At 43.5% G+C, this 22360-nt stretch overlaps 1 protein-coding gene across 1 annotated transcript in view; it reads left to right on the top strand.

The window, feature by feature from the left end:
• RPA1 (replication protein A1) overlaps window positions 1–20379 on the top strand; it is a 46408-nt gene extending 26029 nt beyond the window's left edge. Inside the window, exons 6-17 of the mRNA NM_001075176.1 lie at window positions 1980–2072; window positions 4332–4464; window positions 6314–6416; window positions 7639–7707; window positions 7848–8040; window positions 8536–8675; window positions 9090–9238; window positions 11673–11805; window positions 14103–14279; window positions 14821–14928; window positions 17814–17900; window positions 19343–20379. Of these exons, the coding sequence (NP_001068644.1) occupies window positions 1980–2072; window positions 4332–4464; window positions 6314–6416; window positions 7639–7707; window positions 7848–8040; window positions 8536–8675; window positions 9090–9238; window positions 11673–11805; window positions 14103–14279; window positions 14821–14928; window positions 17814–17900; window positions 19343–19447 (1490 nt within the window). The 3' untranslated portion in view covers window positions 19448–20379. The remainder of the gene's footprint in view (window positions 1–1979; window positions 2073–4331; window positions 4465–6313; window positions 6417–7638; window positions 7708–7847; window positions 8041–8535; window positions 8676–9089; window positions 9239–11672; window positions 11806–14102; window positions 14280–14820; window positions 14929–17813; window positions 17901–19342) is intronic.
• Window positions 20380–22360: the final 1981 nt, after the last annotated feature.

Here is a 22360-nt window from a genome sequence, read left to right on the forward strand (position 1 = left end):
TTTTAACATTAATTTTAACCCATATGTTAAAATGTTTTAAAATACTGATCTCACAACAGGTAAATAGATAAGTTACATTTTAAAAAAAATGTGGTAAAATACACATAACATAAAATCTACATCTTAGTCATTTTTAAGTGTATCATTAATGACATTCAGTCCAGTCACATTTGTGCAGCCACCACTTCTATCCACCTCCAGAACTCTTCCATCATCCCAAACTGAAACACTGTACCCATTAAACAATCACTCCCCACTCCCACCAGTCCCTGGTAACCACCATTCTACTACAGTACACATAAAAGTTAGTTACATTTTGATAGAAATTAACATAAGAGATTGGCAAGATCCTGTGACCATGTCCTATTTAGCAAGATGCTTGGAGAAGCAGGCACGGTGGCGAGGAAGGGACTTGGGAGCGTTGATGTGTTTGAGGCTGTGGGAGCACTGGGGGGACTAGGGTGGAATACAGAAGGGCTGGTGTATCTTCATGGTTCCATCTTTAACTGTTTAAATTATTTGGTTCGTTTGAATAAAATTTCCCGAAGCAGGTAAAAATGCAGATTAATTTCTTCCCAGTTATTTGGACTCAGTACTGTTTGTGGAGCAATTCATCTTTTCCCTACTAATTTAAAGGAAAGTTCACTGTAGAATTTCAGAATGTTCCTTCGTAAGACACACTGTCAAAGGAGAACAGTTCTCCCGTGCAATCTCTTGTGACACTGGAAGTTTAGAGGTAATGGAAAAGCTGAAAAGCAGACACAAAAATTCATTGTCGATAATCTTGGCTCTTTTTTCTATGTAAATAAGGCCTCTCAATTCTCTCCATAGGAAGAACTAAAGAGTTCTGTTTAACCCTTTTAATTTGATGCTAAATTTGTTTTACTCTAATGGCACAGTTAACTCTCATTTAGTGGTACCAGTTAGGAGTGATATGAGCAGAAGGAAGTAAAATCAGTGCGCAGTGTGCCCATTTGCATTAAGGCCTCGGAAAACCCAGTGGGGAACAGGGATGGAAGAAGCAGAGGCAAGGCGGCAGGCAGGGAGCTATTCCAGGGGCGGCTCTCTAGGAAATGTTTTGAGCTGCACTTGTGTGCCGCAAGCACTCTTGGTGATCAGCCCAGATTAGGTTTAACTTCTGCTTTTAGTGCCACTCACAAAGGCCACATCAAATTCCATAAATTTTTTTTTAATTAGCGTATTTTAATATTCTTCAGTTTCATCAACGTTTGTAGAAAGGATGAGGGCCAAATAAATACTCTGATGGCATGGCCTTTTTTATTTCCTGTTTGAGAGACATGTTTGTTTCCCCTCCTTTTTCCTTTTAATCTCCGTCTCCCTGACACACCTGCTTCTGAACTCCATCCTCATCTCTCCTGCTGTGACAGTTCACTCGCGCTTCACGGTACCTAAGGCACTTTCAACTCTTATTTTCCACCAACTGTCAGTTGCAAAATAAGGTTGCTTTGTTTGGAAGGGAAAGGGTAGAATCCTTTCTGAATGTCTTCTTTCCCTTTGAAGCAGGAGCACTTCAGAGACAATTGAACTGCTTTTAGGTTTTTGTTACCACCCAGCTTTTTCTTCTGATAGATCCTGCCGTGAACACAGTTCTGTTGATAACATCGATTTGTTGCTATGGAAATAGTGGTAATGTCACCGATTCAGCCCAGTGACTTTACTTCAGGTTCACGCAGGAGAAATGGGCAAGGCTTTAGGGGAGAACCTCATTAAAACTGAAAGCCATCAATTATAAGCAGGTGAAAGGTAAATGGAGCCAACCTTTTAGGTAATGAAAACAAAAGTGAACCCCCAGCACTTTCGCTGCATGCAGTAAAGTGCCCCAGCATGAATTCTGACCCAGGAGAGTCTTTGACAAAAATCACAAACTTACACTTTCTCAGAATATTTCTTCTGCTTAAGTTTAAATCTCTTAATCCAAATTATTGGCACTAAAATGGTCTTTCCCTTTTGATCATCAGGACACGGACAGCAGCCAGTAGTTCCTCCTCCTGTCTCAGCAACCAGTCCACCAACCAGCAGGCCCCAGCAACAGAATGGGAGCCCAGGAATGGGTAAGGCTGCCACCCAAGGACACGTGCTGATTGTGTGCGGCAGGCTTTTGAGTGATGATTTGAAATTTAATCTGGGACTAAAGGGAGTTTTCACAATGCCGCACATGACAGTTGCTTCTTGCAAAGAATAATTCCAATTTTCATTGTAAAGTGTGTGATTGAAAAAAATGATTAAAGACAGTCTTTGAAAGATACTTAATATGCTTTTCTTTTAAAAAAAAAATCAAAATGATACACTATTCTCTGTTAATAATTTATCTGGTAGTTTCTCACTTAACATCCTCTTGACTATGTGAATTACATAACTTTTAAATTCTCGCCTTTTAACTCTCCAGGATCCACTTACTCATTTGGTTTGTCTTGCTCCAGGTTTCCCGTTTGGGGCTCTTGGGAGTATTTATCTTAGCTTGAAGACAGTATCATTTATGTTGGTCATAGGTCTTGCTTCTGTCTCATGGATGAGAAATAGTTTCTTCTTTCTGACTTTCTCTTCAGCAGGTCCTGAGAGACTATAATGGAATCACTTTGTTTACTCTCTGGCCTCTCCTTTAGGAACCTCTTCGTGTGGGATGTCACCAGTGAAAATTATGATTTGTAGAATTTGGTTGGAATTTATTTTTAGAGTTTCTTTTTTCTGTCACAGCTTCACACACACTTCCTCCCTTCCCCTCCCCTCAATGATGAGTTTCTATTCCTCAGTGCTAAGGTTCTAAAAAAAAAAAAGCAGGGTTAAGACGTCACTAGCATTTCTGTGAAACTTTCAGGAGGTATGTCTTTTTCCCCACTAGTCTTTGATGTTTTTATCTGCCTTGTAATAGCTATCTTCTAGCCATCTCCTTTTACAAGTGGATCTATTTATATATAGCTGTCAAATTATGTACTGTTGGAGGGAGACGAGGAAATAGATTATCTAAAATGGTAAGTACCCCCAAAATATTCACTTTCTTAGGCTGAAATACAAATAGTATGTTATTCTTCTCCCCACTCTCTGACCCCTGACAGATTTATCCTTGTGTCTGTCTTTGGCTTATATTGAGATCCATTTAAAAAAAAAATCAGTTAACGGTCTCTAAACATGTAACTGGATGCCGAAAGGAAAAGGACTGGAAGTGTATTGAGGGGGAATGGCCAGCATGCAGACTGGATGTGTATGTGTTTTTATAATTGTGTATTGTATACCAGATCGATACTCTACACGTACACATAAGATGTTCTACAGAGAGCCTGTGCTTTCTCGACTTACCTTGAGGTAATTGTTACTGCTGTGTGTGTGAGTCGTCTCTTGACTCCCGAGTTAGAAAATTTTAAGATCTGGGACAGTTTATGTCTATTTTTTTACCGAATGCTACAAGTACCCAGAATAGTGTGGTGCTTGCTGTGGAAACTCAGTAAATAAATTCTGAATATGGAAGATACACATTTCTACCCGGATGCCATGTTGAAGAAATATTTTGGTATAGAAGATATGAAATCATTGGACTAAATTATTGCTTCTGAACTTGGAGGTTGAATCTTAATAGAAACAGCGTGCATATAAAGGCATTCATCTGCTTATAGGTGTTACATAATGACATATTCTTCCCAAGTGCAAGGCAGCTGCATAGGCTTGGAGGAAAAGGAGGCAAGAAGGGGCCGTGATAGCCAGTCCCCCCCACCCCTGTTCATCTTAAACGAAAGACTGATTCCTTGGCCTTTGCTCCCAATTAAACCCAATCCCATAAACTTCATTCTAGATGATCTGTTCCTGTAAGACCAGTTGAGAGCTGGGAGTTTTCTGGGGGTGTTTTGAGGAGATTTGTTTGTAATAGGTACTCTTCACCTCAGATGGTTCACCCACTGTGTCCCTTAATTCCCAGTCTTTCCTTCTTGCTCTTTCTCTTAGGCAACCAGTGGCTTGTCTTCACTTCTCAGTCAAGGTTATTTTCTTTCTCCAACCTATTATCTTGCCTACTGATAGAAAAGTTTAAAGATTCATCTCTGAAATAGCAGAGTCTGGATTCATTACCCTAATTATCTCAACCTCAGGATGTAAGTCAGCAGATACAGTCCTGAACATCTGTACACCCAGCCTTCATTTTAGACCTCACTCTAGTCTCCCGTTTCAGTCTGTGTTTGATTTCCAGATCTCTTGATTATTTAAAAGGAAAAACTAGGCTTCTCATTTTATATGATGTCACTAGTAGATTAAGAGTTCTTACAAAACTTACCATAAAATTTAAATAAAATAATGATTGTCCTTCTTTGTATTTGATTTTAAAGCTTCCACTGCATCTAAGGCTTTTGGTGCCTCAAAGACATTTGGAAAAGCTGGTGGTACCAGCCAAGTGAACAGCTCTGGGGGAACACAGGCCAAAGTGGTACCCATTGCCAGCCTCACCCCGTACCAATCCAAGTGAGTTATTTCATAGAATACATTTAAAAGGGACTTAGAAAGGAGTATAAGAGGTTGTTATGGGCTCTTGGGTTACTCATATGTGAACTTCAGGGTTACCATGCATAAAATAGGTTTCCTCTGTTTTTGTTTTTTTTTCCAGAAGGGGATGAAATTGCAAATTGTGGCAACCTTTAACTATTTCATAATAAAATAATGGCAGAAAGAGCAATCAGCCATAGCTTATGGAATTTCATTCATTTTAAAAGAGTTTGAAAATTAAAAGATTTAATGTTTTAAGAGGGTGGCTCAGCTGTAAAGAATCCAACTGCCAATGCAGGAGACATGGACGTGGGTTCAGTCCCTGGGCCGGGAAGATCCCCTGGAGAAGGAAATGGCAACCCACTCCAGTATCCTTGCCTGGGAAATCTCATGGACAGAGGAGCCTGGCGAGCTACAGTCCATGCGGTTGTAAAGAGTCAGATACAATTTAGTGGCTAAACAACAACAATAGAGTTTTAAGAACCAGTTGATTGTCTTAAGAGTAAAAATAAATCTTTGTTCTAATGCAGAAGGCATTTCATCTTCTCATCAAATAAATAGATGACTTTCAGTCCAGAAATTATTACTACAATTTTGTTGGCTCAAAAGAATATGTGTGTACTAGAGCCTATTATACAGAATGAAGTAAGCCAGAAAGAAAAGCACCAATACAGTATACTACGCATATATATGAAATTTAGAAAGATGGTAATGATAACCCTGTATGTGAGACAGAAAAAGAGACACAGATGTATAGAACAGTCTTTTGGACTCTGGGAGAAGGCGAGGGTGGGATGATCTGAAAGAATAGCATTGAAACATGTATATTATCACATGTGAAACAGATCGGCAGTCCAGGTTTGATGCATGAGACAGGGTGCTCAGGGCCGGTGCACTGGGATGACCCAGAGGGATGGGATGGGGAGGGAGGTGGGAGGGGGGTTCAGGATGGGGAACACAAGTAAACCCATGGCTGATTCATGTCAGTTCATGGCAAAAACTACTACAATATTGTAAAGTAATTAGCCTCCACCTAAAATTTAAAAAAAAAAGAATATGTGTGTGTGTGTGTCAACTGTATTCCTATAAACTGAACAGATACTTCTTTTATATGATTTCTTTCCATTAAAAATTTTAGCAGTTGAAAATTAGTGCTCTTTTCAGAATTCTTTCAGATATCATTTACTTATTTATTCTTCAGTTGTTGGCAATGTGAGGAAGGGCTGTTCCCCTGTGAAGTGATGAGTAGGGTAACTAATGTGTCCAGGATGGGCACCAGGATTGGATATCAGACCTCGTGCCCCCCTCTCTCTAATGGCTTCTGTCTCAGATCATAATGCTTGAGAGTGTTTTCCTTTGGTGGCTTACCCAACACCATGTTCCATACCCTTGTGTTTACATTCCATGTGTGCTGGAAGTGAGACAGAAGTTTGACATCAGTTATATCAGTTCCTGTAATTGAAAATAGCGGCAAAATATAATTGCTGGTATTACTGCATTTTCTAGCTTAGAACCTTTCATTAAGGGGATAGTGTTGCCTTGGTGATGCCTTTTGGAGAAGAGAAAGCGTTTATAAATTTACTTATTTGACAGGAGAATGAGTCAGTGTTAAATCACCTTGTGTGTTTTACTATTTGCTTATTCTATAAACTGTCAAACCTGGATGTCATCCTGGGGTTTTAATTAGCTGGATTAAAATACAGCTTCCCCTGGAAAATAGAATATGCATAAGGTAAGAAAGTCTCTAAGAAGAGAATAGGGAGGGAACATTTCAGATCTTTCCCAAGTAAGACTCCTGACACTAAGATTATCTGTTTTTGATTTTTAGGTGGACTATCTGTGCTCGTGTCACCAACAAAAGTCAGATCCGTACCTGGAGCAACTCCCGAGGGGAAGGGAAGCTTTTCTCCATAGAACTGGTTGATGAGAGTGTGAGTATCTGTCAGGTGGGGAAAGAAGAGTCCTCAGCTCTGGGAAACAGAGGGCTCACCTCTGTGCAGGCCCATAAGGTGAGAGAGAACAGTAGGCCAAGAAGAAACATGCTTCTTGCTGCTGTTTTTCCTCTCTTGTAATCTTCTGATGCCATCTGTGGGCACAGGGTTCAGTCATAAGTAAAATCCTTGGTCTCAGACGGAAGCATTTATAGCAGTTGACATTAGTTTTCTAAATGTGAGTAGCCTCACGGGCAGGAGAAATCAGAGACGTTGTCTGACTTGCCAGGAGGCTTAGTCAAAGCCCCAAGAGGTGATGTCTCCTTGGGAGCCGCATGGAGCCCTGGGCCACAACAGAAGGCACGTGGCAGCCTGGACTAGTGATAAGTGGTTGGTTTTGCGAGACATGCTTTCTGGCAGCGCAGACTTCCTGTGCTTTATGTAAACGAAGCCAAACCACGATGGAGAGATGGAAAATCCAAGTAGTGGCATCTCAACAAGCGTCTTGTCATGCTATATTTCTGTCCATTCATTTTACTTATAATCCCTAGTATATACTTCAGGCATTCTTTTCAAACAGCTGTATATTTCCTATTTGTTCACACCTCTAAGAGGGCAGAAAAAAATTGTTTGTTTGTTTTTTTATTTGTTTCTGTTTTTTTTGAAGATGGGATAACACCGCCAATGACTGTGTCAGAATCCAAATTTTTTAAACCAAATTATTGGTCTCATCTGTCAGTTGGCTAAAAATTCAGCTGTTAATTTAAGTTTCTTCTCCATCTGTAGCGTTTTGACTGACAGGAAAGTACAAGTGAAAATCCAATCACGAGCAACCTGAAAGTATGATTTATTTTAACATTTTTGGCAATGACTCTTGAGTATGAAGTAATTCCTTGATCGGTGCAAATGCGAGGGAAGCTGGTGAATCACGGCGGCCCAACACACTTCCCTGGGGGCTTCAGTAATGTCACTCACGTTCAAAATACATTTTTTTAAGGTTTCTAACTTGAGGTTTAATGAGGCGCAGTAATGGGGATCGGCTAGTTAAACCTGGGTTGTTTCGCTGGAGTTAATAACGTGAATGTGTGACTGTGAACTGTGTGTCTTCTGTGTGACTGTGCTGCTGTTTCCAAGATGTCACCTTGACACCAGAGTGTCCCGTTTTTCACTGGTAAAACGAGCTCCATAGTTCTAACCTGCTCTCTCTCACACGCTTCTGCAGGGTGAAATCAGAGCGACTGCTTTCAATGAGCAAGCGGACAAGTTTTTCCCCCTTATTGACGTGAACAAGGTATGGCAGTGTGGCGTCTAGACCAGAAACGGCCAAGTGATGGGGTGGGCACTGCTCTCCAAGAGCAGTGTGATGGTGAAGGCTTTTGAGACCCGATTTGATGGCACATCCCACGTTCCACGGCTTGGCTTCTTTTGCAGGTCTATTATTTCTCTAAAGGCACCCTGAAGATCGCCAACAAACAGTTCACAGCCGTCAAAAATGACTACGAGATGACCTTCAACAACGAGACTTCTGTCATGCCCTGTGAAGACGGTCATCACTTACCCACAGTTCAGTTTGATTTCACAGGGATTGGCGACCTGGAGAGCAAATCTAAGGACTCGCTTGTAGGTAAGTCTGTGCGTGAGAACCAAGATTGGTCATCATTAGTCCGGCTTGCACCACACAAGGGGATGGCATGAGACGAGTCCTTGCTGCTTCACTTTCGGTTGTGCTGTCACGAGAGCCTCGACCATCTTTTTAATTTTGTTTATTTATTTTTGGCTGTGCTGGATCTTTGCTGCTGTGCAGGCTTTTCTCTCATTGCAGAACGTGAGGGCTACTCTCTAGTTGCCACGTGTGGGCTTCTCATTGCATTGCAGGGCTTCTCTCTCTGCAGAGCACGGGCCCTAGGGCATGCGGGCTTCAGTAGTCGGTGGCTCTCGGGGCTCTAGAGCACAGACTCTGTAGTTGTGGTGCACAGGCTCAGTTGCTCTGCAGCATGTAGGATCTTCCCAGACCAGGGATCGAACCCATGTCTCCTGCATTGGCAGACGAATTCTTTACCCTGAGCCACGAGGGAAGCCCTTGACCATTTCTTACTAAAATGCCGTGCTTGTGTCTTAGACATAATCGGGATCTGCAAGAACTATGAAGATGTCACAAAAATCATAGTGAAGTCTAACAACAGAGAAGTCTCGAAGAGAAATATCTATCTGATGGATATGTCAGGGAAAGTGGTGAACGCTACCCTGTGGGGAGACGATGTAAGTGCTCGCGTTGAGTGGCAGGAGTGTGTGCAGAAAGGTGGGGACACAAAGCTTCCTGGGTGGTGGTCTTGCCTCGGGAGCTGTGGGGTGTTGGCCATGTCGGCCGGGTGGACCCTTCCTCGTGAACGTTTGGGCTCTCTGGGGAATATTTGAAAGCCTTTATGATTTACTTCTGTGAGATTTGCTGTGATTTAGGTTTTACGTAGTGAAATTTGCTCTTTCCTCTAACTCGGTTAGCTTTGCTGCATCTCTGAGCAGATTCTTGTGTGCGAGGTTACCTTGTATTGAGTCCATGTAGCGTTTATTGCATTCACTCTACATGGCTGTTTTCTTTGTTTTTTATAAAAAAACTTTCTGTGTGTCCTTCCTGCCATTGACACTTGTTTGTTTGTTGTTTCTGTTGTTACGCAGGCTGATAAATTTGATGGCTCTAGACAACCCGTGATGGCCATCAAAGGAGCCAGAGTTTCTGATTTTGGTGGACGGAGCCTCTCTGTCCTATCTTCAAGCACCATCATTGTGAACCCTGACATCCCAGAGGCCTATAAGCTTCGTGGATGGTAGGTTTTTTGGGGCTCAACACAGGGGCTATTTGAACTTGGGCTTGGAGAAGAACTGGTTCTTTTGGTTCCTATAATCAGCGTGTGATCTGTCTGCCAAGCAGAGGGCTCTGTTACTAAATGAAGCAGTTCCTATATTTCTTGGAGGCAGTATGCCTTCTGAGAGGATGGCTCTAAAGCCCTTAAACTGACAAACCTGTAATCCCATGACAAACCTGGAGAGTCGCAGGGAGCAATTAGGACAGGAACGCTGCCCGCCAACCTTGATCCTGCGAAGCAGGTGAAGACGGGCTGTAGCAGCTTTGTGCTGGAGCTCCGTGAGAGGAGGTGTCTTTCATTTCACGGCTCAAAGCCATGGGTCTCTGCGGGTGGAGGGGGTGGTGGCTAGGCGTCTTGTTCCGTCTAGACTCCGGTGCCGATCGCATCTTCTAGTGTGTATTCACCAGACTCTGATCGAGTGCAGTGGGCACAATGGGCTTTTGTGGGCAGTATGTTGTTATTCACAAAGCACTCGGGATGAGGAGAACCTACTAAAATCTCCTTGCTGTGTCTAGCTATTTAGGGTGTTAAAACTCTGCCTCAGTAGAGCACTTCAAACTGAAACCTGGTATGCAAGCATTGATGTGGTCAGGGGAACAAAGCCCTGGAACCCACGTGAGCTTGCAAGCTACAGAGTGGGGGTAGGTGGGTGTTGATTTCCAGCCATGTCCTAGGGTTTGAGTGACTAGAGAATTGCCTTGTATTACATACTCCCCTCTTTCATTTGAGCTTAATGTGAGCCAGTAGCACTACTATTTGAATAGTTTCATGACACATCTAAGGCTTCCCTGGTGGCTCAGTCGGTGAAGAATCTGCCTGCAATGCAGGAGACCTGGGTTTGATCCCTGGGTCTGGAAGATCCCCTGGAGAAGGGAATGGCTACCCACTCCAGTATTCTTGCCTGGAGAATCCCATGGGCAAGGAGCCTGGTGGGCTGCAGTCCATGGAGTCACAGAGAGATGGACACGACCGAGTGACCGACACACGTGACACATGTACTGGCATGGCCATGTCGCTTAAGCCAGCCTTGTGCGTGTGGTCCGCGTGGATCCCTGTTCCGCTCTTCTGGTAGCTGGCTTTGCATTTTAGCGCAGGGCCTGTTCACTAACAAGCGACCGGAAGGAACCACAGCTTCGGTTTGTCCTTGCTGCTGGATTTCCCGTCAGGCTCTGGAGCACGACCGCAGTTTAATTGCCCACGTTAAGGTCTTCATAGTTTACTTGTCCATAACTGTGATCCCAGTCAACGTAAGAAGACATGGCTGTCCTTGAATAAGGCAGCTTGGTGTTGATCAGAAAGGAGCTCGGCGTGTCCGCCCCCCAGGCAAGGTCTGGGGGTGTCTAGATCTCAGTTGCAGCAACATGGAGTTTCTGCTGTACGAAGGGCTGCCTCTCTCCCTGTTCTGTTGTTTCCTGATGAGCTGTCTTTGGTGGCAAATGTCTCCTCAGAGTTTTTGAAACTGTAAACTTGTGTTGCTAGTCGAGGTGAAATAGATTTACGGACCTTGCTGTGCCTCTGTGACGGATTTAGCCGCTTACCTGACAGAACAAAAAGGCAATTGTCTGCAGCTTAGGGCAGCATCCATTCTGTCCCATGCTCTCATTTTACGGAGCCTTTTCTGTACGTGGTTACTTTTAGTTATCCTCCTTTAGGGTGACATTGGTGTGTTTTTAATCTCAGACTGCCTCTTTCTTGACACGAGTGTGTTTCTGACACACTCTTCTTGGGTGTCCTTTCCTTCATGTTAGCTGATAATGTGATCAACTTTATAATTTAACATAATTAAATTTCAACTTTCATTTTGGCATAAGTAAAATCTCACTAAGAAGGTTAGTCTACAGGGAAACAGGTAAATACCTTCTAATAAATTATTTTCGATTATATAATCTTTTAAAATTATACCAGTCTTAAAAGATCTGGGAACATTTTTTGCTATGCCATTAAAATATGTCAACTGTCCCTTTCTAGCCTGGTACATTTCAGCGATGAGAAAAATGCAGCTGCTGAGCAAGAATGAGCATCAGTAGCCCAGAGAAGTACACCAGGACTCTCCATTGTTGCTTGTTTTGTTGTTGACTTTCCAGGTTACTGTTTTTTTAGGCACTTGGGCCATCTGGCTAGTGTTGATAGCAAGGCTAATTTAAGAAAAGGTTCTGTGGCAGTTTGGCACTGTCTTTCGTGACCACTGGGAGGCGTCAGAGCAATTGAGATTTAAAAGAGGTCACTCCATTTCTTCAGTAGACTTGAGATACAATGAGGAAGATGATACCTTCAGCCCCACTTGATCATGACCTGTGAAAAGTTGGACGGGGAGCACATAGCCTGTACCTGGCATATAGAAACAAGTATCACATTCAACATGCATACAAAGTACCTGTTATTCTTTGTTTTTCAGGTTTGACTCAGAAGGACAAGCCTTAGATGGCATTTCCATCTCTGATCTAAAGAGTGGAGGAGCAGGTGGGAGCAATACCAACTGGAAAACATTATATGAGGTCAAGTCGGAGAACCTGGGCCAAGGTGACAAGGTATGCGGTTCCTGACTTTCTCCACAAAAGCGTGTATGATGTGTGAGAGGGTGAGTTTCCAGGTCCAGTTTCTGATAACCAGCTGTTAGACCTTAGTCCAGAGCCATGATTCTTACCTGGGGTGATGGCTAAGGATGCCAGCCAGAGTGAGGGAGCCATGCTTTCTAATAGGAGTATGTTATATCCCTCAGGTCAGTTGAGGCAAAAAGATGTTCAGAGCTCTGACTTAGAGAGTTGTGTAGTTCTTGGAGGAATCTTAATGAAGCAGTAGTAATCAAGTTGTGTATTAGCATGAACCGTATTCAGGTCCATATTCCTTTTCTGTGATTGTTCCTGCAAGCTGAAATGCCTGCAGACCAGAAAGGCAGCTTTTGAGATTACAGTTCATACTGAGTGTTAGTGAGTTTCGGCGTCAGACATGGAGTGGTTCACGTGTACCCTCACTGGCTATAGAGGATTAACCTCTTGGGGGCTGAGCACCCCTGGTATCCTCTGACAAGAATTGACTGGTATTTGACTGGAATTGCAACTTCCCTTTCAGTGTTTGTGTTTAATGACCCCCGCCCCCCATCTTGCTCTGAATCTGTATTCTGTCAGCAGTTCAAGATTTAAATCATTTATTTCTCCTTTATGTTCCCAGAACCAGTAATTCCTGCTTTATTATTTTCATATTGTACAATATGGTTTTTATTCCTTACTGTCTCATTCCACAATACTTTCTTATCCATCACTGTCAATGACTGCAACTCATAATGCTGTTACACAATGTCCTGAGACTTAAACGTTGGACAGATCTGTGTCACTCTGGGTTTTCTTGTTAACCAGTTTCTTTCTTAGACCTAAGGGTAGACAGTAGGTAACAAGGAATCGGGCCTAGAGAGTACCTATTCACACCCAAACTTTCAAGTCACACTTGGAATCGGGCCCTTACCTGGAAATACAGAAAAACCCTTCAGGCATTCTCCTGGAAGACTCCCCTTCAGTAGAGCAGGAGTCCCCAACTCCTGGGCTACAGACCAGTACTGATCCACAGCTTGTTAGGAACCGGGCCACACAGCCAGAAATGGGCTGCTCCCTGTTGCTTGCATTGCTGCCTGAATCATCCTGTCTGTGGAAAACTAGTCTTCTACCAGAATGGTCCCTGGTGCTGAAAAGGTTGGGGACCGCTGCTCTAGAGCCTTTTAGAGTGAAGATTCATCTGGCCCTGAGTTCAGAGTACACCCAGAGGGAACTGCTCACCCCCCCCAAAATTATTCGTCCTGTATCCTTTCCATGACAGTTAAAAGGCAAAGCAAATAGCAACAGAAAGCCTATGCTTGTGACTTGGTCCTTGCCACGTTTACTTATCAGTGATGTCTCCACTTTGAAGGCGCTTGTTCAGTCTTCTTGCATTCTACTGAACTTGGTGACTTAGACCGGGGGCCCACAAACAGGCCCATGGGCCATGTCTAGCCTGCCGCCTATTATAAATACGAATACATTGAAACCAGCCTCCCGCTCTCATCTCTAGACTGTCTGTGGATGGTCTTGCACCCCAGCAGCAGGGCGAGTAGCTGCAACAGACTGTGACCCAATGGCTTGTAAAGCCTGAGATAGATACTGTCTGGCTTTTTACAGAAAATGCTTGTTGACCAAAGACAAAGTTGAATCTAGATGATCGAAATCACTGCTATTGTTTTTAACATGGGAGGAATGGTTGAAGATAACTATGCTAGAGTTCACTGTGTCCTGGTTCTGTTACCTTCTGAGGGGTAGAGGAACAGGAGCAACAAGATCAAGAGCTCTTGAAGTCTTTTGCTTTCATATAGTCATATAGTCTATTTCAGTTTTAATTAAATAAGTTTAGTCTAATTTAGAATTAAGGACTTCCCTGGTGGCTCAGACAGTAAAGAATCCACCTGCAATGCAAGAGACCTGGGTTTGATTCTTGAGTTGGGAAGATCTCCTGGAAGAGAACATGACAACCCACTCCAGTATTCTTGCCTGGAGAATCCCCATGGACAAAGGAGCCTGGTGGGCTAGTCCATGGGGTCACAAAGAGTCAGACACCACTGAGTAACTAAGCACAGCACAGTTTAGAATTAACTTCTTTATTATTAAGGAGTAATATGCTTTAGAACTTGGTTTGTTACCCTTCTGGATTTTGTAGTCAGCTCAAGTAACTTCTGAAACTATAGAATGAATTATCCCTTGTAATCACATTGTGAGAGTATGCAAACACCCTCATATGTCAGGGCAAATCCAGTCCTGAACTTTGGTCTGTACTCTTTGCCTCATACCACTCTCTTCTCCTGAAGCCTGACTATTTTAGCTCTGTGGCAACTGTGGTGTATCTTCGCAAAGAGAACTGTATGTACCAGGCCTGCCCAACTCAGGATTGTAACAAGAAAGTGATCGACCAACAGAACGGATTGTACCGCTGCGAGAAGTGTGACAGTGAATTCCCCAATTTCAAGTACCGCATGATCCTGTCAGTAAGTAGAATGGGTGAACAAGGACCGCTCTGGTGTTTCTTGAGTCCCTGCGAAGCTCCCGGCACTGTGGAGACTAGCTTGTCTCTTAGTTCAGGCTTTCCGATTGTCTGGGATGCTCAGCAGTGACTAAAAGCTGTCTTAGGGAGTGCCTCCTGGTGACTGAAGGGTGTACGATTTAACATGCAGACGACATTGGAGACTCATTCGAAACCTTTAGTCCAAAGGCCATTGCAGCTGGAGGGCCACTGAGTCCAGTGTGCCCGGATCCTGCATCTGAAGGTGATTTTTGTTGGGCTGTATCTCCCCTGAGAACTGAAATCACAGGTCCACACCACATGTTCCTGCTGTGATCCACACTTAACATTTTGAACTTCTCTCTTGGATACTTTTACATTCTTTGGAAAGAACATAGCTATTTAGTGGAATCGGCTTTTTTCCCTAGAAACTCTTTTAAGGAGTGGAAAAAGTCAATCTCCCAGTCTCCTTAGTGTGTCTTCCTTTTGTTATTTCTGTGGTGTAATGATGTAAAGTTGTTTTTTAGGTCAATATTGCCGATTTTCAAGAGAATCAGTGGGTCACATGTTTCCAGGAGTCTGCAGAGGCCATCCTTGGACAAAGCACTGCTTATCTTGGGGAATTAAAAGAGAAGGTTGGCCATTTCCTGTATTATTACTGTGGTAGTTCCCATGCTGTAACACTTACCTGTTTTTTGCTCTGATAATTTTTGGTCTATTGCTGGTGGGTGTTGTATAGCGTCTCTCACTGCTGACTGTGAAAGCTCATCTAATTCTAATTGTGTCCACCTTGTGCTAACAATGAGGTGATGAAGTAATGTGTATAAAATTCTTTAAAAACAGCCCTTTCTAAGTAGAAAGCACTTTTTCCTCCTGTTCTAAGAGTCAGTGTGCCTGCAGTCACTTGAGATCTGGAAGTATCTTCTGAAGTAAGCTGAAGTCCAGATACTTTTTTTTTTTTTGAGTCTGTAATAATAAACTTTAAGTCCATTATGGTTTTCCTGTTATAGTTTATCCTGGGATGTTGACTAGTTCCCTGTGCTTTACAGTAGGACCTTGTTATCCCCCCATTCTATATGTGATAGCTTCTATCTACTAACCCAAGCTCCCCGTCCATCCCTCTCCACCCACTCCCCCACCCCCACCTTGATAACCATGTCTGTTCTCTGTGCCTTGGGTCTGTTTCTGCTTCCTAGATAGGTTCATCTGTGTCATATTTTAGATTCCACACGTAAGTAATGCTCTGTGGTATTTGTCTTTTTCTGACTTTGCCTAATATGATAATCTCTAGTTGTATCTGTGTTGTTGCACATGGTATTATTTCATTCTTTTTTATGGCCGAGTAGTGTTCCATTGTGTATCCATACCACATCTTTATTCAGTGTGCCTTTTTAAAGTAATAAACACTTTTCTGAAAAGTTGAGTCAAATCCTGGTTTAAATTCACATATAAGGTATGTGCTTATTTCATGTTGTCAGATGCGTTCTTACAAAGTAACTTTCTTTCGTAAGGTCACTTTCTCTATTTTATTTTTATAAAAGAGTATTTTCACATAGTAGTTTTGTTTAATTCAAGGACTAATTACTAGTTATCCTAAAGTTAAGAAAGATGTTTGCTCAGATAAAACATATAAAGACCAATAAAAGCTATAGTTTCTGAGCCACACAAATTAGTATCTGTCTGTAGATTTTTCTCCCCCATTGTCCTCCACATTGGTTAGTATACTTGTAAAAGCCAGTAGCGAAAAAGGATTTGTCATTTGTTTTGGTGTGTGTGTGTGTTTTTTTTTTCTTTCCTGTCTTTTGTTCGTTTAGCTCTGCCCTTTTGTCTCTTTGAAATTGTCCATGAGCTCTCTGAAAATAATCCCAACAAGCCCTTTTACAGAAATAACTGGAATTGACTTTAAAGTATGATGGTATCTTTTATCTGTTTTGCCTGGTCCTCTATTTTCATATCAGCTTTTAAGGCTCGAGGCAGCCTTTCAGGATTTTTTATGGGCTTATTACATTTGACTGGTTTTACTGCCAGTGAATGAGGACATATAGGAACTCTCCCCTCAGGAATCATAATATTCTTGGAGTATGCACTCCACGCTTTCACTAATCTTGAAAGAATGATGGCAGCTGGTACAATTTTCTGAGGGTTTAACACATTGTTTTATTTACATACCCAAAAGCCTGAGGACTCTGTGTGCGTGTGTGTGTGTGTAGTAACCTTTATACAAAGAGTTCTATATATAACAAAGCTATTTTCATGTTCCAAGTGGCATGCAAATAATACTTGACTGATATGAACTATTAATTTTATTAAAAGTTCTTGTACATTTATTTTATGCATATTTGTATAAAATGCTTTCTCTAATCCCTCTGTTTACCAGACTCTTTTTTTAACTCAGAAGCTTAATCAAGTGATATTTGAGAGGCCAGTAAGAGAGAGAAAACTGTGGATTTTAAACTTCTTCCCAAACCTTTGCCCATTTCTGTCTTCTTCACTTACCACATCTGTAAATCCAGAGGCTGAAATAATGTATATATGACAACTTGAACTTTTTTCCTGAGTCCTCGCCCATTCTTAATTTGTTCTGAAGATTCTGAGCCTCAGATTTATTCCATCACAGATTTTGAAAGTTTAGAAATGTATTTCCTAAGAGTGTTTCAATTTTTTTCTATTGTGATAAAATATACATAAAATTTACCATTGTGAGTGAGTGAGTGAAAGTCGCTCAGTCGTGTCTGTCTCTTTTGCGACGCCATGGACTATACCAGTGAACCAGTGAAGTTGCTCAGTCGTGTCTGACTCTTTGCAACCCCATGAACTATAGCATACCAGTCTCCTCCATCCATGGAATTTTCCAGGCAAAAGTACTGGAGTGGGTTGCCATTTCCTTCTCGAGGGGATCTTCCTGACCCAGGGATTGAACCCAGGTCTCCCACATTACAGGCAGACGCTTTACCATGTGAGCCACCAGGGAAGCCGCATGGACTATCCAGTCCATGGAATTCTCCAGGCCAGAATATGGAATGGGTAGCCTTTCCCTTCTCCAGGGGATCTTCCCAACCCAGGGATCGAACCCAGGTCTCCTGCATTGCAGGTGGCTTCTTTACCAGCTGAGCCACCAGGGAAGCCCACGTATACAAGTGCAACGGCGTTAAAATACCTTCATATTGTTGTGCAGCTGCCACCATCATCCAGCTGTAGAACTTTTTCATCCTCCTCAGCTGAAACTCTGTACGCATCAAACACTAACTCTCTGTTGCCCCTGGCAGCCATCATTCCACTGTCTGTCTGTATGAAATTGAGTACTCTAGGTAGAATATTTTAATTTTTAATAAAATTCTACCTAAACAGTTTTATGCGATGAAATGTCACCTATATATTAGTCATTCCTAAGAAATTTCAAGCCACTGGGAGGTGATCATTTTCTCAGAGGTTTTCCTCCAAGTCTTTTCAAAAACCATACAGATAATTTCAGGTGGTCTGGTAGTTTCCATGCCGACAGTTTTACGTTTTGTTTCTGCAGAACGAGCAAGCGTTTGAGGAAGTTTTCCAGAATGCCAACTTTCGATCTTTTACGTTCAGGATCAGGGTCAAACTGGAGACCTACAATGTAAGTAACGTCACCCACGGTGCGTGAGGGTAGCAGCACAGAACTGCTGTTTGTCACCCACAAGCCCACTACAGTGTTAGCTGTGAGTTCCTCGTTCACTGTGTTCCAGACGGAACCCGTAACACCCTGCATTTATTACTCACTGAGTCACACCAGCACTAGGGTACTGTTATCATCTCTGTTTTCAGATGAGCAAACAGACCAAGAGAGAGGTTAAGGGTCTTGTCCAGTATTAACATCCAAGGAAAACATGCTGTGTGGCCTTTTCAGTTAAACCTGGGGGATTTTGGTTTGTGTCCTGACAGAATGGACCCACATCTTCCCCATGGTTTGGGTTCTAAAGTCAGTATATGAAAGAAAGACCACATGTGGTTAAAATTACCTTGAAAATTCCTGTAATTGCTCATAACATCATACAGTTGTAAAATCATGAAAAAACAGCCTTTATTGAGTACTTACTGTCTGCCGGATACTGTTCCACACCCTTTGCATACTTTGTCTCCATTCATCCTGGCAGTAACCTTGTGTGAAGGAACTCTTGTTGCCCGCGATTTGGCAGTGAAAAGCCGTAGGCTTATGGAGAATTGAGTAACTTGCCTAAATTCATATGCTGGCAAGTGGCAGAGCTAATCATTGCACACAGGCAGTCCAGCCTCAGAGTTCTGCTCATGCTTAGAAATCTGACTGAGTTTTGTAGATACAGAGCTGGAGTGTGCAGGCCCTGAGCTGGCCTCACCCCAGTCTGCCTCTGAAGGCACTGTCCAACCTAGTGAATGGGCAGTGGGAGAATTCAGGAAACCTTGCTTGTTTCAGGGTTTACTTGCTCTGTTTTCTTGTCAGGCCTTAACTCTAATGCCTGCTAACAGCTGTGTTTGATTTTGTGAGCATTAAATGAACCTCTCAATGTCAGCAGTGTGGTATCAGGGTGGGGTAGGGGTGGTCGAGAGGGAGGGATGGAAGGGTCTCTGGTCCCCGCGTGACGTGGACGGGGTGGTGAAGGGTGGCGAGGTCGCCTCTCGCGGGGCTGAGACAGGCCACGGCAGGCCTCGGCCTCTGCTGCGAGCACGGCTGCTCTCCCCCAGCCCGCTCACAGAGCCCGCGGCGTGGCTTTAGCAAGCCACTGTCTTCTCTGGGCTCCCGTTTCTCGCTCTGTAAAGAGAACAGATTGAACTTGAAGAGCCCTCTATAGTCCGTCACACTTGGAGTCTCGGTTTCCGAGTGTTTGGGACCACGAGGAACCGGTGCAAGGACCTGTGTGGAAGAGAGGCCTTTGTTGCACCAGAAACCCTGGCCTGGGCACTCGTCATCACGGCTCCTTTACTGGCATCACGGGACTCCGAACCACCAGCGTGTCTTTGTGCTTTCTCCTGTTGGGATCAGTGAAACCAGGAACATGGCCACAGGCGTTTATTCGTTCACAAATCGTTCTTCTCTTTTCAAAGGATGAGTCTCGAATTAAGGCCACGGTGGTGGACGTGAAGCCTGTGGACTACAGAGAATACGGCAGAAGGCTGGTCATGAACATCAGGAGGAACGCGGCGATGTGAGAGGATCGTGCCTATGGGGCAGGAGCTTGTGGATAGAGGGCTGAAGCAACCACCCCCCCCACGCCACCTCCGACCTCCACCCGCACCACCATTCCCGCCCTGACTGACGGCGGTGCAGAGCGCCCCTCTACCATGGACTAAGCCATCACCTCTCGTCACACCTGGGAACCCACTGGCAGCAAAGGCACACAGTGGAATACGCCTAAGTGAAAAGGGAAATACGCTTGTGGGGCTGTGGTATAAACCGTGTCAGACCTCGGGGTCAGCTGCGCGGACCGTAGTACCACTCACTCCCTGTCTTTAGGTTTTTGTCAGTTTTACTAAGAGCTCATTATTTTCAACCAGGAATTATGTCACAAGTAATTGACCCTCAATCTGTAGACAGTGAAATAAATTATGTAAGTCGGGTTCCTGCTTCTCCAGTGCTGACACCTTCTCAGCTCGGGTCCCTTCCCAAGGGGGAGCGCTGAGAAGTGGTTTTGTGGAGGAACTTGAGTGTTTTAGGAAGCCCGTCTTCCTCGATTTCAAAGGCTCCCTTTCTAGAGGGGCCACACAGTTGTTAATGCCTGGATTGGCAATAGGGTAGAATTATTAATCAAAGTCATATCTTTTATATCTGAAGAATATCCTTCCTTCAGGGTTTAATAGACTGAGTCAGATGGGTCTGATATTAATCAAAATGGTCTCTTCTGAGGAAGGCTGATAAGCATTGACTTGCTGTCCCCTAGAGACATCCCGGCAACTACAAAGCATCGCTTTCGTCTCCCCTTCAATTAATGTTGCATTTCTGTTGGTACGCCTTTTCTACCTGTACATGTTTCTTGAATTTGTATGTTTTCTTTTCTTGATTAAAGCTGTATTAAATAGAAGGGATTCTGAAGGGAGAAGCCCTTTGTTGCCATTGCCTTGTTTAATAAACAGTTTATTCTCTGCTTATGAATCCCACTTTCTTTGAATGCAAAGTGTTCTTGTAACTGGAAAGCAATTAATTAGCCTTCATAATAAATGTTCACTTGGGGAAGATGTTAACTCATTACAAACTCGAAGATTAGTCCAAAGCATAGAGATCATTCTTCCTAATGTCTGCAACCTTGAAATGCATCTTTAAAAGAATGAAAACACCAAAAACAAAAAGCCATTGTGCCCTGGAATGCTGATGATCCGGCACTTTGGGATTTTATTGATGTTTACACAGCGGTCTTAACACCAACCAGGCTTTGAAATGTGAACAGACAGTGAGCTGGTAAGAAAACAGTAATTATGCTACTGGGCTTTTCAGTCGGCAAGAACATGCTTGCTCTGTGTGTTCCTAATCATATTAATTATCTATCCGGTCGCTGCAGCCCCTCATCTGGCGTTCGCAGCACACCTCTGCAAGCGTCCAGGCGGCATTGCCGTCTTCCCGTGGTGCCGGGCCCTGGTTTTTAATGTGGGCAAGCGCGGCACATGGAGGCCCTTGCTGGGAGTGAGCACATCCTGCCTGTGTCATCCTTAGCCTTCTTCTTCCGGGAGGAACCAGCTGGCGTCAGGCAGGATGACTTCCATGGCTCAGAACCTAGGATGGCCTTCTCTCAGGCCCTCTAATTGTCTGGACACGGTCAGGATAGCCACTGGGCCACACTTGATTCTCCGGCCAAGGCCTCAGCGATTTTTTACGGAAGCTCCTTTCTGTCTGACCTTGCTCGTAAAGCGCTGACTAGAAAATTACAGTCTTCAGTGCTATGGTGGATTGACAAATTGTGGGTTGGAAGTGGCAATCTAGCTTTCAGCCTGGTAACCAGTCTTTTATATCTACCGCTCCCAGCATCCCCTCCTCTCCCCATCACGGCTCCCACCCCACGAACAGCACTGACCGGCAGCGTGACCCCGACGCGTCTCCTGGAACATGGTACCAGCTGCCATGCCTTCTCCACGACCATGCGGTGACACCAGCACGTCTCCGCAGATGTGATTAGAAGCCCACAGAGGGATGCTCTGAGGTGGGGCGGCTCCCTCGAGGGGGCATGTAGAGCAGATTCCCCACTAAAAAGCAGATCACCGGCAGAGGAGCATCAGAAATTGGCTCCACTGTTTGGCTTTTAAGAGCTTCAGGTCCCTGAGGGTCACCTAAATAGATTCTGGCCCACAGTTCTTAAAATTCTCTTGGAGATAGTTTAACCTCGAAAGGCTGTTCGTGTTCTATTTCTCATCTTTCACTTAGAGATCAATGTTTATTTTGTGTACACCATGACATCAGCGTTAGACAATTAGGGAAAAATCTAATCATTTTGTCTTTATTTTAAATGGCTCTTGGATCCCTTCCAGTCTCATTGTGATGGAGGCAGTGGGGGGGGAAAGGGTAATAATCTGATTTCTGTCCATATTTTCTGTGTTTTATGCTTTCCATTAAGGCCTTGCTAATCTCTGGTGTGCTCATTCTGACTTTTTGAACTTCAGGATCAAAAACTTCCCCTCCCCCACGTTCTTTCCTGAGTGGCCCATCTTCGAAAAGTATAAATAATATCGATTATGGCGTTTAATACCCTAATGAAACCCATAGTTATTGACTACGTAATTAATACACTGTCTAAAAGTGAAATTTGGTAGCCCAGTATATAAAGGTTTAGATATTGACTTGTGTTTCTTTGGCAATATGCCTTCTCGGATTTTATTTATAGAAAGTGAAACTGGTTGTTCAGTCTCTTCTCGTTGTTACTTGTTAGCAACCCACTACTCCCCCCCACCCCTAGTAAATTGATGATTTCCTTATCTCAAAGAGGATGTCCCCCACCCCCAGGGCTCCCACCCACCCTCTTTTATGTGGTTTGTTAGCTCATAGTGTTATAATCCACTCTGCTGCTAGAGCTATGGCTTTCAGAAACACTTTTAGGAATAATCTCTTTTTTTCCCTCTCAAAAAAGACTAGATGTTTAA

Source organism: Bos taurus, chromosome 19 (assembly GCF_002263795.3).
Source record: "Bos taurus isolate L1 Dominette 01449 registration number 42190680 breed Hereford chromosome 19, ARS-UCD2.0, whole genome shotgun sequence".
In the NCBI taxonomy this organism is placed as follows: Eukaryota; Metazoa; Chordata; class Mammalia; order Artiodactyla; family Bovidae; genus Bos; species Bos taurus.